General features: G+C 41.4%; 1 protein-coding gene across 5 annotated transcripts in view; it reads left to right on the top strand.

Moving 5' to 3' along the window:
* The window catches only part of RAB3B (RAB3B, member RAS oncogene family), a 47,177-nt gene that overhangs the window by 25,749 nt on the left and 2,614 nt on the right, over window positions 1-18,814 (top strand). For all 5 annotated transcript variants that reach the window (XM_422470.8, XM_004936788.5, XM_015291222.4 and 2 more), the window contains 2 exons: window positions 11,088-11,206; window positions 17,491-17,615. In XM_422470.8, coding sequence (XP_422470.2) covers window positions 11,088-11,206; window positions 17,491-17,615 — 244 coding nt within the window. The remainder of the gene's footprint in view (window positions 1-11,087; window positions 11,207-17,490; window positions 17,616-18,814) is intronic.

The following is an 18,814-nucleotide window of genomic DNA, read 5'->3' as shown; positions in this document are numbered from 1 at the left end:
GCAGATGACAGCCTTGATATGTCCGTGAGGCAGTTTGTGTTTGATATTTAGGGAGTACATCTAGTCAGTTAACACCTGTGTTCATTCAGGGGGTAAACAAACAGTAACAGCAAATGGAGTATACTCATAGTGCGAATCTATGAAACCTCATGTTTCTCTGTAGCAAAAACAATCTGTATTTCCATATAAATGAGTTTATACCTGTAGGCTGGTGTGGTGGGGTTTTTTTTCTTTTTTTAATACTACAACTTCTCAGTCATTGAAGAAGAATTTGTATTTTGCTTTAGGAAGTACACAAAATTAGTCCTGGATACCAGTTTTGTTCTATCTAGATGTGTGTCAGACACAGACCAAATTCATGTCATCTCTGCACCAGCAGGAGCAGGGCTGGGGCACTGGAAGTGGCCAGAGGCTGGAGGCAATCTGTGGAGGCAGGAAGCCAATTGCACAGCTAGGAGAAAAGCATTTGCTGGTAAAATGTCAGTGAGGAGAGGTGATCCTTGCAAAGGCTCAGCAGGAGTCCTAAAAGGCCCTGGAGGTGTTCGCCTGTCTCCCTTGCTTTAATACCATATGAATGCTTTCTTCTCTCCTTCTCTGAGCTGCTCCTCTAATGCTGCCCATCTAGAATGACAGGAACATGCTTCATAATTGACAGTTTTTTTTGTTGCTGTTGAGAAAGTGAATGAGGTAATCTCAGCTGCAATCAGGACAAATCCAGAAAACTCCTGCATATCTGAATGCAAAACCTAGTTTGGATCACAGAATCACCAAATGGTTTGGGTTGGAAGGAACCTTAAAGCCCATCCAGTCCCAATCCCTGCTGTGGGCTGGCTGCCACCCAGCAGATCAGGCTGCCCGGGGCCCCATGCAGCCTGGCCTTGAAGGTCTCCAAGGATGGAGCATCCACAGCTTCTCTGAGCAGCCTGTGCCAGTGCCTCACCACTTTGTCAGTGAAAAATTTCTCCTCTGAATTTCCCCTCTTTAATTTTAAAGCCATTCCCCCTTGTGCTATCACTATTGGACCATGTAAAGTAGTCTTCCATCTTGTTTATAAGCGCCATTTAAATACTGAGAGGTCACAGTGAGATCTCCCTGGAGCCTTCTCTTCTCCAGGCTGAATAAGCCCAACTCCCTCAGCCTTTTGTTGTAGGAGAGATGCTTCAGCCCTCTCATAGTCTTTGTGGTCTCCTCTGGACCCATTTCAACAGCTCCACATCTTTGAGCTGGGGGCCCATCCTGGACCACAGAAAACATCTTTCAATTGTAGAAACTATAATGAACAAGCTGGTGGTTTCTGTGAGCAAAGAAATTCTGGGGAAAAAAAAAACAGTCCTATGCTGGTTATTGTGGTTTCCTACAGAAAAAGATGAATGAGTTTGCAGTGCAGAAAGTACAGCTCCGCATTACCTTTAATGTATTCACTTTGTGTTGAAAACATGAAGCTGGGAGGAACAATGGTACCATGGTAACTCATGTTCTTTATAATCTTTCTCACAAAACTGCAAAACTATTTACCGTAGCGTATCAAGTTAATATAACACATTGCTTTTGAATTTCTTCTTTCCTTTTATTATAATAGTGTGTGTTTGAAAATTCTGATGCTCAACTGCATTGCTATTGAAGCTTTCCAATACTTTCAGTAAGGCAAAGGTGCTACTTAGGAACATTATCACTGTGCCTGGTTGATTTTTTTTTCTTTATTTGTTCATTTTCTTTGTTTTAACAATCGTCTTGACACTTAAATTGTGATCTAAGCTCAGTCTAATTGAGACACAATGTGAAGCCTGTAATCGACTTCCTGTTTTCTTTAGATAATTTCATTAATTATATTTCCGTAATTTGCTCCTGAATTCTGAGAATGACAAATGAACAAACAGCTTTTCAACAACTGTGTAGATGTAGAGGTGGTGACAGTGTGGTTGTAATTCTCAGTCTGTGCATTACTATACTTTACTTCTACATTACTATACTATGGAATTGCTCAAAATTCAGATTATGTCACAAATTGACAAAATGGAAAAGCTCGGGAGGATGCTACAACAACAACATACTTTCTTCTTTCTTTCTTTAATGAGATGTTTCCTTCCCAGAGGTGCAATCTCTGCAGCAGATCCCATTCCCTATAGAAAGTTGTACTGTAGTATTTCTACTATGATTCCTTCCATTTTCTTTCATGGGCACAGTGATGAGCTCCTCATCTGCCAAATGCTCCTGTGATATTTGCAGTTTTTCTTCTTTCACACAAAAAATGTGGCCTCTTCCATTTTCAGAGTGGCGAAGCAGTGAACATATTGCTGAAGCAAGCGTGGATGGAGATTGCACACACAGGTCTTGTCAATAAGCTGTTCTGGAAGATAGGGCATATGTGGAGGTTGGTTATGTTTACATCTCATTCCAGCCAGTCTGTTTATTAATTAAAATAAAATAAACATGTGCCAGAACATTGCCTGATCTTATTTAAGAAATTTTATATAACGCTATCTGTTGATACAACTATCCTAATGAATGCAGTGCTGTTTGGTATGATTTCATTAGTGAGGTGGAAGGACACTGAGATTAGAACTGAGGTGTCTGTTCTTTATCATCTAATATTTATCATCTGACTATTTGACTCCCAGAAGTGTACACACTGTGATTGAAATTCTGCAGCATGTCTATTTGTACCTCGCTTGCTGGAGATAACCAGGATCTAGGACACTTCTAGTTCTCTGGGCTCTCTTTGGGAATGATGTTTAAGGTTCATGCCCCAGTATACCAGTGAAATGGAAACTAATTCTGGTCTCTTGGGAAGCCAGTAAAAAAGACTGGATCCTGTCACTGCTTGAATCATGGTATAAAGCATCAGGGTAAGATCAAGAGAGCTAAAACCAAAGCTTCTGCTGCTCTAGAGCATCCAAAACTGAGATGTGTTTTAATTCTTTGACATCAAAGTAAGGCAAAAAAAAAAAAAAGGGAGGGGAAAATGTGCTGTGTTGTGACATGCAGTTTCATCACATTTTGAGGCAGTTAGATTGCTGAAGTCACATTCTCTTTGTGCTAAAGACATTTCAGCACCTTGGCATATCTAAATCTGCTCACTTCAAAGTTACGCTTTGCCCCAAAGTTTGCTTCTGCACCCTTTGAGTCAAGGAGAGTGACTGTGGACTCAGGTGGGACCAGGAACAAGCCCTAAGGCTCTACTTTTCTTCTCTGTTGTAGTAAATAACTTGTATTCTTCAGGAAAAATCAGCTTGTTGCACTTCTTCTAGGCAAATCAGTTGGCTACACGTAAAAGCAGAGGGGCTCTTACTGCCCAGAGGTTAAGTTCTCACTAAGGAAGTTGGCTTCATCTGATAAATACTATTTTTTTCTTTTTTTTTCCCCTCAGTGCAACAGAACAAATTCATTCCTGCGCTGAGAGGTGTTTAAAAGCTGTGATGGTAATGGAGTGTAGAATTGCCCTGTGTTGAACCAAGCCACTGGTCCAGAAAGTCTGTTGTCAGTTTTCTACTGGCAGGCAGTCTGGGTGATTTAGGAAACAGCACAATGCTTAGGCATCTGTGTGTGCTTGTATTGTGCCTGACGCTTCAGTTACAGATTTGCTGATAGACCTTTGCTTGTTTGGGGTGGTGCTGTGCAGTTTTCCTATTTTAGGAAGTTATATTGACAAAAAATTGGTAAATATAATGGGGAATGATACAGCCAGCAGCTGGCAATTCAGGGTTTATGTTACACTAAAGTTCAATCACCATACACATCTTCCTCTATCTGTACTGAGCAGAGCAGGCTGTGCTCCAGAGCCTGACCAAGGTCCTGCTGCAGGGCTTTGCTGGGACAGTGGGACCTACAGGCATGCAGCCCCATAGCTCGCTGCAAAGAAGAGCAGGAAAGCACACTGTGTGCTAAAGCAGCAGTCCATGGAGCTTTTCTTTGCCCCGTGGGTTTGCCCCTGATAAAAGTAATTCTTTTGACTTCAGGAGAAGCTAGCTCAAGTCCTCTAAAAAACATAAACAATGCTGCTAGAGCAAACCAAAATCCTCCCCTGCAGCCAGTATTTTTCCTGCTAGGGTGACAATTCTTTGACCTTTTCCACTTGCATACAGCAAATCGGGTTTGAAATGGTCTGTAGCTTTTTATGCCTTGCATTGCTTAATAAATCATTAGAAATGTGGTATAGTTCCCCACCAGTATTTTTCTTATTAGTGTTTGTTCAGTATTTGTTGGCTTCAAATGTGTGAGATTCACACTGGTGCGAACATCTGTCGGTGCTTATTTTCCAGATGTTAATACTCAAAAGCAATGTAAGGTGTGCCCAGCAGCATCTGTCCAACTTCAGCTTTACTGGGAAGCAGCAGGTAGCCTGGAGAGGATGGGGAGGCGTTGTGGAGATGAGCCATAGAGGTGATTGGTGTGCTATAGAAATGTCAAACAGAGAAGCTCAAGATGTCGAGAAGCATCTGCTTGCGATCCTCTTTCCAACTGGAAAGGAGGAGACAGCATCAAGCACAAAGGTGGATGAACATGAAATATCCTGGAAAGACATGATACTGAGAAACTCAGTGGCACTGTAAGCATATGGCAGCCCCACAGGGAGCTCTCAGCTGCTGACTGAGCTGCCTCAGGAGTGCAGCAGAGCCACATCTGGGCTGTGTAGTTAAAATAGAAAATGTTATGGTAAATAGTAGCAGATCCTCTTTGTCTTTTGTTATTACTGAGCATCATCGTGTGCATACTGTTGTGGTTCATAAAGCACTTGAATTCTAAGCATCTATTTTAAGATGCTTGCAACTACTCCAAAATAGCAGCTCTTCAAATGAAATTTTCTTTCTGTTCTCAGCAGAGCTGTGAGCTCACTTGGAAAGTTTCAAATTCCATTTGATTGGTTTTCATGAGGTTTTTGTGAATTTAAGCAAAAACTTCATTTCACCAATGAGAGCTGCGTCAGATTTATTGCATTGCTTTTTGAAATCAAATATAAACATATGAGCTAGAAGGATTCGTGTAACTGTTACATTCCAACATTATGTAGTTTAAGCTCCACTGAAATGAGATGATACTCTTTGTTCCTTCTGATTTACTTTCTGGTTTATGAGCTTCAGACTGCTTTTGAGTTTTGTTGTCTTTAAGCTTTTATTCCACCTTCCTGCATGCTAAAACTTTCAATGTTTTTATAGTTTAATGCTCACCCGAATTGAGGCTTCAGAAAGATCATCATGTGGACAAAGTCGTAAGCATTGGTAGTATTGCTCTATTCTTGGTACAAATGCCTTTGAGAATAACTTTCAAAGAAATGGAAATGATTCCCCTAAGTGCTTGGGTGGGCATTGTGCTGTCTCTGGGCACATTACCTGTGGTACATGCCCAAAGAAAGGAGTGATGTGGCTGTCTGTGTGGGGGCACTTTACCTCAGGTCCTGTCATGTTGAAGACCCAATAACAGGGAGAATGGGAAACAGTGAGCATCCCCAAATCACAGAATGGCTGAGGCTGGAAGGGACCTCTGGACGTCACCCAGACCAATCCCACTGCATAAGCAGGGCAACCTGCAGCAAGTTGCCCAAAATTTCTAAGTATTCGTCTTATAATTGACCCCCTATAACAGAATATGCATGGGGAGGGTTGTGGAGTATGAGGCCCAGATTTAGCCCCAGTCTACTACTAAATACACTGACATCTTTTGTTGTCAGGAACGTTTCCAAGGAGTGATGTTTGCAGCAGAATACTAAACTAAGTTTCCTTACAATTAGGAATACAATCAGGTCTCCAGGCATATAGTCTTGAAGCTTCATGAACACCTTTGGACATACATATTTGCTTTGTAAATGAGTTAACTGAAGGACTTGCCTGGAGTCGAGCAGCAGAGGATGCAGCCGGGCAGTGCTGAGTGCTGTAGGAGCTGCTGCCCAGCTGCACAGACCTGAGCAGTTGCTGCCTCTCTTGCTGGTTACCATGACATTTGATCACCTAGAAATAGGCTCCAGGAAGTCTGGGTCTCATTCTGCTGCTCTCCTAGCTGGGATTTGCTGTGTTGCTTGCCTGTGTTTGAGGGGGAGGGTGACTGATAGCTCGATAACGCTAATTCCCTTCACCTGTTCTTGTTAGTTTCCAGATCAAAGAACCAGATTACTGAATTTAGCCAGATCTGTACCACACATCACTTAACTTGCTCCTCACGAATTTTGCATTTGTTCTTTTGGCAGTTGATTTATAACGTATTGAGATCTTCCTTTGTGTTGTTTATGTCCATTGGTTAGGAGACCACCATTATGACCCACACAGTGATAGCACACATCTGTCCGGTGCATTGCAGCACTGTACATCTAGAATGCTCAGGCTTGCTTATTGACAGTAGCATAGTACTGCTTCTGTGATTAATTTATCTGTTTCTCAACAACTCCAGCAAATTAATGCTGTTTGTAGTGGCTGACATTGCTCAGACGTCTCTGTGTTGTACAGCTGTTCTTATAATGGTTGGCTAAGATAATTCAAGAGTATATGTGGAAGAACTGAAAAGGTCTTGCAAAACTGGCAAACTTTTTATATAAAATTGCATTTGATCAGACTCTATTTTTAATTTGTCTTTGCGGTGATGGTTTTATTACTTACCATGACTGGATGGTCTATCAAGGGATGCAACGTATTTGGACTTCGCTGCAGTCTCAAATTGTTTATTTGCAGTTAGAGAAGTGGAAGTTGGGCAAAGATAGGAAAATGTTTAAAAAACACTTTGCAGGGGTAGAACCTCTTCTATGAAAGACAAGATGGTTTTATTGTGTGTGTTTTCCTTCTTTTTTCCCACCAGAAATGTTTTGCTGCATGTGACTAATGCTGCTCACGTGGAGCTGGCTCTCAAGGTATCTGGGTGCACCTGGGTAGGTTCCAGTGACTCTTCAGCAACGGGAGCACTCAATAACAAGAAAGGAAAAATGCTCAATACAATCTGTTGAAATGGAGCATTTCAATCAGTGCTGAGCTCTGAAGGAACCAGGTGTTATTTTGCTCCTGGCAGCATTTGAAACTTCACAGGCTTTTCATGACATCGCATCTTTTCCGTGTCTTAACCAGTGACTCATTTTGCTTGCCTGTTTGTTCCTATTTCTAGCTGCCAGCAGGAACAGTAAGCTCCATGTTAGCATTTTCTCATTAATGTCACATACTAGTCTGCCAGAGGTCACTGTTCACTCACCCATGTGCTTTTCGGTGTGTTTTTTTTCCCCTTTCCAGTCTACAGTGTCTAATTAATTGGTGTGTGGTGGCTTCCAGTCAAAAATCTGCTTTTGCAAAGGAAGCGTGTGAGTGTATTCACGTAACTTGCAGGAGGTGTGATGGCTGAACACAAGGTGCACAACAAGCAGCCTCCTGCTATCAAGATGGGCTTTTCCCAGTGCTGGTTACTGGGGCTGATGAAGCCTCCATTCTGAGTCTCTTAGCAGCCTAAGCAAGGAGGGTGCAGGTTCATGGCAGCAGTGGAGTGCCATGTGTGCTGTTTGTCATTGCTGCTGCCATCCAGCTGGACAACAGGTGACTTTTTTTTTCTTCTGTGTTACTCTCCTTTAAAAACAACAAGTAACAAAAACATAATCCTTCGGAAAAAAAAATTGTTTATTTATTATGAAGAATGTTGGTCACGTACACTGCTGGAAAAGTCATGGTGCTGAGGGGATTAACTCGGGTATGAGAAACAAGTTTTGGTGACATTTTGCTTTGAAGAAAAGAATTTGTGGCTGGAAATCTGCACTTGAACAGTGGTAGGGATTCTTATCTTTCAGAGCAGCAGCAAAGGATGTCTGTTGTGATTTAAAACCTCAAGTGTGCTCCTGCGTGAGGACCTCAGTGCTGCTGTTGAGGCAGCCAGGTAAATAACAAGAAGCTGGTTGTGCTCCTGTGAATGTTCAGGTGGTGAACCTTGTGAGTAGAGTGCATCCACACATAATGTGAATGCATTCAGGTACTTCTTCCTATGATTAAACCCTGAAACTTGATTGCTAATTAATGCAAAACCTTCATATTTTTGCTTCAAGCTACCAACTAATGGTTCTGTAGGTTGTTTTAATTGTTTGTGTCAAGGACAGGCGCACATGTAAGCTATGGAGGGGCAGACTTGTTAGCATATTAGTGTAAATATACCTCGCAGAGACCATTTATGTTGGTTATAACCAAGCTATCTGATTCCTCCTTGGGGAGAGCCAAGCAGGCTTCTGGCTGCTGAAGGCTCATGCTATTCTTCCCAGGTGTTTGGCTGCACTGTTAATTAGTGCTGCCCTGGCTTTCTGCTGATCCCTGCCAGCGCCTCGGCTGCCTGCTTCTCCTGTCTTCTAATGAGTTGTGGAAATCTACCTGGAAATGTTGCTAACAACTTTGGGGCGAGGGAAGCAATCTGTGCCAGCTACATATCTCCTTCGTTGGATAAATGTCTTGTACATGGAACTGACACACCTAATTAACTATGGTTTGTGGTATTTTAAACTGATATAAGGACAGCTGGTCCAAGCTGAAGAAATGGAGCTCAGATTTTGCAGTTTATTTTCTCTCACTTATGTTGAAAAATGTATGTGTTCTGGGGAAGGAGGGCAGTTCTCGTGAAGATAGTGTTAAACCATGATGTGAATCAGGAAAATTAAGCCAGTCCCACCTGCAGCTGTGTCCCTGCCCCTCCCTGAGGTATAAAGCAGGGCCCACAGCTACACGCAGGCAGAATGCTCCAACCAGCAATCTAGAATTGCCATATTTCAGTCTGAAGGCAGTACCACAGCCTGAACACAAAGTGCGAACCCAGGCGCTCAGTTTGTGCTAGTGCATGTCTTTGAAGCCATGCTAAGCCTCCCCTGTGGCTGCTCACTCCTCCTCAGGGCCGGATCCTTGCTCCCAGCTGTTGTCAAAATCAGTTTCTTTCCAGGTAATTCTGTATAGACAGACGGTGCTGCTTGTGGTTGTTCACTACTTGATCACAGCCTCATGCCCCAAGCCAAAAAGAGTGTTATTCAAACAGGAAATAGAGGATGAGATTTGGGAGATAGAACCAGGTAATGGAGGTATAAAACAATAACTCCATGAGTGTGTGAATTAAGGAAGCTTGACTACCTGTGGGTTTGTTTCTTTTTGTAGATTGCAGTATCTGAGACAGTTACTTGTACTGATTTAGATCTTTCTGCTCAAGAGAGAGGCCGTTTCTCCCTAGGTCTGCTTCCTAAGGAGGCTTGGAGAAAGCCTCTCCTGCACATCCTTTTCTGTTTGAAATGATAAGTGTCAGGGCTTTTTCCCCCACCAGGAATGTGCTTTGTGTCTCTCTTCTCCACTTCACCAATTTCCATAACACCTGTAAGAGCATACCTTTGTGACCACTCCTTGGTCAAATCTGATCAGCAGTCATTAGTAGTTCCCAGAGCTAACACAGGTGTACACACATGTGCTATGGAGACCAATGATTTTATGATCTTTGTGTCCTCAGGAAATCAGGCTAAAATAAAGCGGCTATCATGTCTCTGAACAAACAGAATGATAATATTGTTGCTGAGACCTTTCTCGCTTTAAGAAGTACAGCCAGGAGGCAGGTGGCACAGCTGGTAGCAGCAGCAAAAATGGGGATGTGGTGTCGGTGAGCAGAAGAGCTCTGCAGTGGGTTTGTCAGTGGCAGGAGAAGAAATGATCGCTCGGGCTACAAGGGGATGTCCACCTCACTCTGGTACTTCTTGTCAGGAGAGGATCAGAGAAATATTCTGTAGCCATTACACGAAGGCTCACTGTGATCAGCCAGTGGGCTACCCCGTCCTGAAATAAATGTGCCAGTTTCAGCAGAAAGTCTCTTAAGTGTGGTGACGGTGCAGCAAAATTCCTGCTGCATGCTCTCCCCTGGGAAATTCACTTTGTGCTACAGCTGTGGATAGTCTCATGGCAGCAATAGGCAGAGCCTTTTAAGTGAGCTGCAGGGAGCTTATTTACAAGCACCTTCCTCCTACAGTGCCTCTGTGATGTGCTGGTGCAGAGCAACAAGTGTCTGTGGCTGATTTCCCTTTTCACATGCTTCTCTGTGCACGTTCTGGAAGGGCCAATGCTGTCTCTTGCACGCAGCAGAAGCAAAGCTGCATTTGTGGGGCCTACAGGCAGTAGAATTTTCAAGCTGGATCTCCCACTCATGTATTTTCCCTGCATTGTGGTGTGTGTAACCAGAAACTGACCCTGTACTCCTGAAAGAGTGCTGAACAAATATTTTGTTCAGGTGATACAGATATTTCCTAAAAGAGAGCTTCTTTAAGCATACACCTTCTGTCCATGGCTCAGTAGGCAGGTCCAGAGGGAGTGGAGTGGTTACAGGACTGCTGATCTGATGTAGCAATGTTCCCCAGTTTTCAAGGAATAAATGTTGTTGGCATCCAACAGATGGTAGGTGACATATTTTCCAGCTGTCTCAAGTCTTTCGAAGTGCTTCTATTGTATGTGCCAGAGCCAGGGTTCCACCTTTGCGCTGTCAAGCTGAACACAGAAGTGAACACACCAGGTAAAGGTAGTCTTCAGCACTGAAGAGAATTAAGCTGAAGAAGACGACTTAACAAATCTGAAATTAGTATGCATGCTTCAGCCACTTTGATTGGGACTGTCCATGTTAAATTCACCTTGTAGAATAATTCTAACTGCATCAAGTTTTTAATTGCTGTCTCTAACCTCAGGTTAGAACTGAATCACCCACAGGATCCATCTCAATGACATATTTCTAACCATGACACTAAACTGCAGCACATTTATGTCTTTTGCTGGGTACAGGGCTGGATGATTTTCCATTGCCTCTGCTTTGAAGCCTCAGCTTTCAGTGAACTCTGTGAACATTCTATTATTGCACTGAGGCTGAGGCAGAGAAGAGCAATTAAGGGGTTGACATCTTTGGTTATTTTTTTTAATAGTACATGTGTCAAAACGCATTTAACAGATCATCATTGATGCAAAAGCCCAATTAATGCTAAAATGTAAGTAAAGCTTATTTCAGTGAGAACAAATGAGAACTTTTAAACACAAAATAATAAAAAGTGATTGCCTTATTTTAGATACTGGACCTAACTGCAGCTTCTATTTCTGAGAAGTGGAGTCTCAAAGCCTGAGTATTCTGTTCTTTTCCAGGATACAGCTGGACAAGAAAGGTACCGGACCATCACTACAGCCTACTACCGAGGGGCCATGGGCTTCATCCTCATGTATGACATCACCAGTGAAGACTCCTTCAATGCAGTGCAGGACTGGTAGGAAAGAATTTATTGCTGTTGTTAGGCTTGTTTGTTTGTTTTTGTCCAGTTCTCTTCGTGCCAGAGCTTGCAGACCCCATGTTGGTAGTTGCTGGGAGATGTTCTCTTTTCAGTGTTGTGAAAGGGTGAAAACATTCGAGTTTCTGCAAGGTAGAAGCTGTAAACAGAGCACAGGTGAGTGGAAGACTGGACCCTATTGCTGGAGCGCTGGTTCTGCCATGGCATCCTCTCAAAGGGACTCCAAGGCACCACTCCCACATTGGTCCAGCTCTGAAAATGATCTCTGTGGCATAAATTGTGAATTCCTTCACACATGCCTACAGCTGGAGTCTATTCAGAGCTGGGTGGTGGGGAGGATGTATCCCTGGTGTAAAGAACTGCAAAGAAACCAGATCATATCTCTGACTTTTCAGTGTTGAGCACTGACATTGGAACATCAATTCTTGTTATGACTATCATGTTGGTAGGGGAGACTTAGGTGATCTCAGGTATCCTGCAGTCATTGCTGTTTGCTACCCTGTTGCTTTATACTGCAGATAGGTATGGTGAGTATGCAAAGAAAGGTAGCACAGAGGTTAATGGAATCTCTTAAGTCTGACAGATGAATTTGCAGTGATCTCAGTGACCTCCAAGGAGTATGTGATGGCAGCAGATAGGTGATTTAAAATTTCCTTGCCTGGCTCTGGCTTTTAGCATCTAGCTCAGTCTTCATTTTTATTGAACATCTTTCCTATATCATCAGAGCGAGGTTGTAACTCATCCAAAATAACATAGTTAGATGTTTCTAGTAACTTGGCCTTGTTCTGAGGTTGCTTGCTATTCGTTCTTATTGTCCACCCAAGCAGCTGCTGATGATCATCACATCTAAATAGGTAGTTTACGCTTTCACCTTATGTCCAGTATCAAGACACCATGTTGCAGAAGGTGAACTGCAGTAGTTGTAAGTAGTGCTCTTTTAAAGAAACTAACTTAGCACATCTTGGAAATAAATACACAGCGTAGAAGCAAAAGACAGCACAAGGTCACTGGCTGCAGTACTAATGTCTAAAAATCCGCCAACTTAAAGGGGGATTTTGGTTTTGAATTTTGTTTATCAAATCCAAGTTTAAGCCATGTTTATCTTGTGTGTCTCTAACTTTCAAATTGTGTTCCTCCTGCCTATTTTTCACATCTGTGAAGTATATAGGTACAGAGGATTAAGGTGTTGTTTCTGCAGAGTTTTGAGATGGGCAAAGCTCATACAAATGTCAGTCTTTTTATACATATTCTCTATTTCAGTTAAATGGAAAAAAAAAAAGTGCTAAATTTCAATCTGTGTGCTTCTGCTGTGAGCTACTATTTTAAACTTCAGGTGAAGTTTAACCTGAAGCTTTGTACTGAAATGATCTAACGTCTGTTCCATCAAAAGCAATGGTGCAGCAGTGTAAGAAAAGGTCAGCTTTGCCTACTTGGCTATCTCCCTGTGCCACAGGGGCTGTAGTAGGAACTTTGCTAAGAGGAACTTTCCAGCAAAAGGACAGAGGTGAACCATCGCTGGTGATTTTTTACTTGTCATGTCAGGAATCTCTTCAGCCGTGAGCTTGAAGATTCTGAGCCCAAGTGGATGGGGTGTGGATAAAATCAGCCTGTGGTAGCCCGTTTCCTTTCTGAATCTTGTCCACAAAAGAACTAAGGACTGTAGCAAAGCCAGCAGAGTCCTCTAGTGGTGATGCAGCTAAGAGATTTTTTTTTTCCCCAGTCTACAAAGTTGTTTTCTAAACTTCTGAAGGGGCTGGAAATGCAAATGCAGGCTTTTGTCTTCTGTTGGTGCTACTGTATCCAGCCCCTGGCATACTTGCTAGCATAGTAAATATGTAGGATGTAAATATGTAGGTATATAAATATGTAGGTTTCTTTTTTCTGTTTTCCACTGAGCTTGGTGATGCGGTTAATATTTCAAACAAACAGACAAAAATAAGCCAAAGCCATTGCAATGGATCCAGTCTTCAGTCAGGAACTGTACAGTCTCTGGAAAATGAAGGTGTCTGCTACTGGAGTGGAACAAGACGCTTTAGCCCAGAGCCTTTCTCTCCATGAGCCTGATGGACTGTAAGGTCAAATGTGCAAGGTAGCAGCATGCCTGGTGATAAAAGCAAGCTGTAGCACTTCTGCAGTGCTTCTGTTTGGCAGCCTCTGCTTGCAGGGAGGTTTAGGTGAGGCTGCAGCAAGCCATGCTAAGACCATACGTAAACAGTCACTGAGATTAGGTCGAGCATCCACCTGGAATACGTGCATAAGCTGCCTATAGAGCTCATCCCAGTATTTTTTACATCCTGCAAGTTTCCAGAAATTACAGCAATTAGTCCTATATATCTTTTCTGCCTTGTTGTTCCAGCTGGCTGGCGATGCAGTTTTTTTTGTTTCCGGCTACAGTAAATAAAGAATTCTCTGAAGTTAAACATTTTGTGATAAATACAGTGCAACACAGCAGAGTGACTGACTTTTTTTATCACTGAGAATAAATGAACAGTATTCAGTTAACATGAATGAAACCTGTTAAGAGGAGCCTCTTACTTCTGAAGTGGCATATGAGGATGGAATTGGAGCATCTCCCTGGCACAAAAAGACTGGATAGGCTACAGATGAGACCTACGTAGTGAGCAACAGAATGAAGCCCATTGAATGTCCTCATACCATGAAAATGTCTTTCTGTAAATTAAAGGACAAACAAAAAACAGCCTCCCCCTCAAATAATTACTAAGCATTTTCCCATTAGGTGACATGCCTTCATCTGATTCAAGTTAATTTGGTTTTGTGAAATCAGTGAATATACTTGGAAATAATGAGGAAAGATTTAAGCTTTTATAAGTAAAAAGAACTTCTACTTAAAGAATCTTTGTATTCAAATATTTTCAATACAAAATTTAATAAAAGGATAATTTAAACTCAGCTGCCCACATCCATGCATGTATAATGGCCAGCTTGACAGATATGTAAAAAGAAGTTGGAGCTAATATATTAGAACTTTATTTATGTGGAAATTGGGTATAAAATAGGAATGGAATATAAAAAAAAAATAATGGCACTGTATTCTCAGAATTCTCAGATAGAAGAGATAAAATAAATATCTTTTCTGAACTTCCCTTAGGTTTTCTTTATGCAATTCTACAGTGATTTAACCAAGTGTGTTTTGAAATTAGCCAGGGGTGAGAGTGTACAGGCACAGTTTCAATAGTCATCTGTGTATTTTTCAATAGGACGTTCTCCAGTCTAAAGCTTGTTCCTTCTTGCTGGTGCCCTGCCTACTGCTGCTCAGTGATTCTGGTTTATTAAGATATAAGCAGGCTGCCAGCATGAGTCTCAGCTCATCTCACTGCTTTCTCTTATCATAGAATCATAGAATGGCTTGGGTTGGAAGGGACCTCAAGGATCATCAAGCTCCAACCTCCCTGCCACATGCAGAGCAACCAACCTTCATATGTAATACTAGACCAGGATCTTGTACCATCTCTTCCTGCACAGCTCTCTACAAAAAGCAAGCCAGAAGCATGAACAGCTGAATCTGAGACCTAGTGCTCCAAGTAAGCTCTTGCCCATGACAAACTTTTAGCTTCTGTTGAGTTCCCAGGGTGCGTAGAGATCCCAAAATTCATCCTTACACTGAAATTACAGGAAGGTGGACTTGTGTGTAGTTAGCTCTCAGCCAAAGAGAGATCTTTTCCATTGTAAACCTCTCTGGTATCTTAGAGCTTATAATCACCCTCTAGCTAGTACGCTGCCATCATATATTGTGTTTGCTAGCTTGATTATTCTACAGGCCTTATCATGAAACTCCAACATCTCTAAAACTTACTTTATATGGACATAGTGTACTTAACCTCCTGTCTCTGGCTCCTTGGCAGTGACTGTTCTAACTGCCTCAGAATTTCTTTAGGTGATCTTTTCCTATGCCCTTCGTAAGAATGCACGTTGTAGAGGATTTGAGTTTCCTTTGTGTCACTACAGAAATTCTCTATCTGAACAAAAGGTAATCTTTTTTCCTAAGGGTACTCTTTTTTCCTAAATAAGAAAGGTCATACCTACATCAGGCATTTAGACAAGCTCTTGATGTGTATAAACATGAGATCTGCATTCACGTGAATAACATGTCTTTTCTGTAGGGTGAAAGGGTTAAATGAGCTCTTATGGCTTCCAGTTCAGTTCCCAGACTTCTTAACAGTCTCCTCTGCCAGTTATTCTTTGACATTGCCTTGATAGTTTTGTGTGTAGATAAATCAGTGTATTATACCTCATTTGAAACTGTGTGAGAGGTAGAATATGATTTGGACAATCTAGGCAATTTCATAGAAGGGAAGGAAAAATTGGTTACATTTAACTTAGATTTAAGTGACAACTGGGTTCACAAATGACCAGCTTTATTTATCCTTAAGGCTGGCCTCCAAATTAGGTTGTTGATGCTGTGAACCTGAGACTATTTTTCTTCTAAGCATGAATTTTAAAAATCATGCTTCATCGTTAACTTGGAGAATTCAGCACAAATAAGGCATAACATTATTGTTGTGTCACAGATATTTTTCCCAATTTGTATACTGAACTGATGAACTGCCCTGATAGCTGTTCAAACAGATCAATTGCATAAGGTTTTTTGTATTTTTTTAAATAACTCTTTCTGAAAGCTCCCAAAAGTTTGCTGCTCTATCTTTGGGTAGGGATCAGGACTGTTTGGACATTCTACTTTGTAAAAGTATTTATTATTATTATGGTCATTATTATTCCCCATTATTATTCCCAATAACTGTAAATGTCAGTGTTGGGAGAGAGAAGATTTTCACTAACTTTTACAAATGGAGAGTGACGAGTTTCAGTGGGAGCTCCTTCATGCTTTTTTCCTCTTTTTCATTTTCCAAGTAATTCCATTTAGATAGCCAAGATTTGGCAGCGTGCCTTCATGTGACCCCCTCGAAGGCTGAAACCAATCCAGAGAGAGGAATAGGAATAGAAGAGGAGCCTGGCGATAACTTACATTCTCCCAGTTGTCTACAGAGTGAGAATGGGGCAATCCCATCTTTCTGGGCTTTTGGCTGATTTCTGAAGTCATCCCCTTCTGTGATGTGCCTTGAAAAAGCACAGGACACCGCATAAACTTGTCATATAGCTCTCACTGGACTTGTCTACATGGGGACACTCAGCAGGGTGAAAGTGAAGGAGCCAGAATTGTGTTTGTAGTGAGTACCCTTTTCCTGCATAGCAATAAGGTAATGGTGAAGATAAAATAGGCAGGGCCGGCCTGAAAAATGGATGAAAACTAATGCTACCAGGTTAATACTGTTCTGCTGCAATCTCTGTGACAACTCACTGAGGATGGTGAGAAGATACTGGCCCCTCATTATAAAAATATCTGTATTTTATTTTGACATAGAAAAACTGTGAAGAGGCTAAGCATAAGGTCAGACTCCTGAGGTTCACAGCCAGCTCCACTCCAGTTTCAGCACATAAAGCCTCTGAAGCTCTCTGTGGCTCAAGTTCATCTCAGTGCTCCTGCTTCAACTCCCACACGCTTGATCCCTCTGTTATTGATGTTAGCATTTGTCAGATGTGTGCAGGCTGTCACTGCAGCTGCTGTTTGCTGCTTCAGGTATCACTTAATCCAGCTGGGTTCAAATGTTAGCTTACAGAACATTACCTTGAGCCCATATTTTCCCAATCAGGTAAATTTCTGTTTTTCTTTAGCAGTTCTTTCCATGTTTCTATGCAACTTTCAGACTCCAGGATGGTTTTCCTGTTGAAGCGAAGATGACTCTGCTTCCATCTGTGTTTGACTCTCAAAACACAACTTATGATGTTGCTAAAACTCTGCAGCAAATGTGCTGCTGCAAATCAGAATTGTTTTTTTCCTGCTCTGAAGTATTGTTGTGTGTCTGTTCTATGTGTTCTCTCCAGAGAGGACTGTAAAAGGTATGGTTGGATGTTGTTCCTCTGAGATAGCAGCTGATGGAGATGTATGCTTTTTCCCCTAAATTTCATTCAGTTCAGCTTTTTGTCTGGATCTAAAGATCTGTAAAACACAAAGTATTAAGGAACTTTATTGTCATACAAAGTTAACAAATAATGAAACAGAGCGGGGTTGCAGTTTACATTGGTTGCATTTTGCTTCATATGTAAGCTTGTCCATTTGTCTTTTGATCAATCCACAGTCTTTGGATATGGATATTGTGCTTAATGGTATTTATTTTTATATTTAAAGTATGATTGTCTTTTGGCATGGCTGATGGGAGGAAACAATCTTTCTCCTCCTGCTGCAGGGCCACGCAGATCAAGACTTACTCCTGGGATAACGCACAAGTGATCCTGGTTGGAAACAAATGCGACATGGAGGATGAAAGGATCATTCCTTTGGAGAAAGGGAAACATCTGGCTGATCAGCTGGGTATGTGTTACATTTTTTCTTTTTATTGTTTTTCTCCTTTATTTCTTCAAGCCGTGTTCCTTTTGATTTGTACAATTAAAAAAAAAATCCTTTTTAGTAATGATACTTTTTATAGTGGCATTACAACTAAGATGATCAATGTATTCTAGCTTGGTATTTTACTTCTTCGGTGTTGAATGCTATCTGTATCTGCAATGCTAATATATAGTAGCATAAGGAAGATAAAGTTTATCTGGGGAAAACAGCTTGTATTAGCTCAGCTGAAAGAAGAAAGTTATCATAACCACAGCCCTATTTGCAGGTCTCTAAGTAGAGTGTAGTAATTTCAAGAATGCAAAAGTTGATTTTATAGAATAAGATGGTGTAGTTTTTTTTTGTTTTGTTTGGGTTCTTTTTAGAACTAAACAGTGAATAAAAGCTATAAATCAGAAATGTAGAGTTTAGTAGAATGTTCTAAAATGGTACTAGACTTTTCTACCCCAGTAGGAAAATGACATTGCATTGTTGACGTAGGATAAAAAGGGTAAAGAGTAAAATCGACTGTAGTTAAACTCTGAAGACCCTTACATTGGACACGCTATAAATCCTTGTTTAGTTTGTAAGAGCATAGATTCTTACCAGACTGAAAGGGAATAATCACAATCCACAATTTCTTATGCTGTTCTCAATTCTTAAGTAGTAATCGGAGGTTGCAAAACCTGTTGTTAAACTGAGGGTATGGGAGCACAGTGTACAATGTGTAGGTGACTAAAGAGTGACCTTGATCAGATCATCAGTTTGCATATCTTTTCCACATACTGAAATTTAAGGTACTTTTGAAAATATGAATAATCCAGGTTCCTTCTTGCAGATTCTCAAATTTGTGCCCACATTCTTCTAAGAGTAATTACACTGTTAGTAGTTGAAAAATTGTCCACACCAATATAATATCAAAGAGCGAGTTTTGCTGAAATTCCCACTTCTATATGGAGTACAAATGTTTTTTTTTGTCCCTCCCTCCAGAATCATTGATCTGTACATTTAGATACAAATCTGGCACCTACAATCTGAAACTGTTATGTGTGGGATGCTTGGAAGCATGTGCACGTGTTGCCATAGGAACAGACTCCATCACCAGGATGCTGTTCTGTTGGAGAATCCCCAGCTCTTCCCTCACCCGTCCTCATGCTGGACACGTCCCACTGTAAAGGATAACAAAA

The sequence above is a fragment of the Gallus gallus genome, chromosome 8, assembly GCF_016699485.2.
Source record: "Gallus gallus isolate bGalGal1 chromosome 8, bGalGal1.mat.broiler.GRCg7b, whole genome shotgun sequence".
Classification (NCBI taxonomy): domain Eukaryota; kingdom Metazoa; phylum Chordata; class Aves; order Galliformes; family Phasianidae; genus Gallus; species Gallus gallus.
The sequence above is the reverse complement of the archived record's forward strand: the minus strand, read 5'-3'. Positions and strand labels throughout refer to the sequence as shown.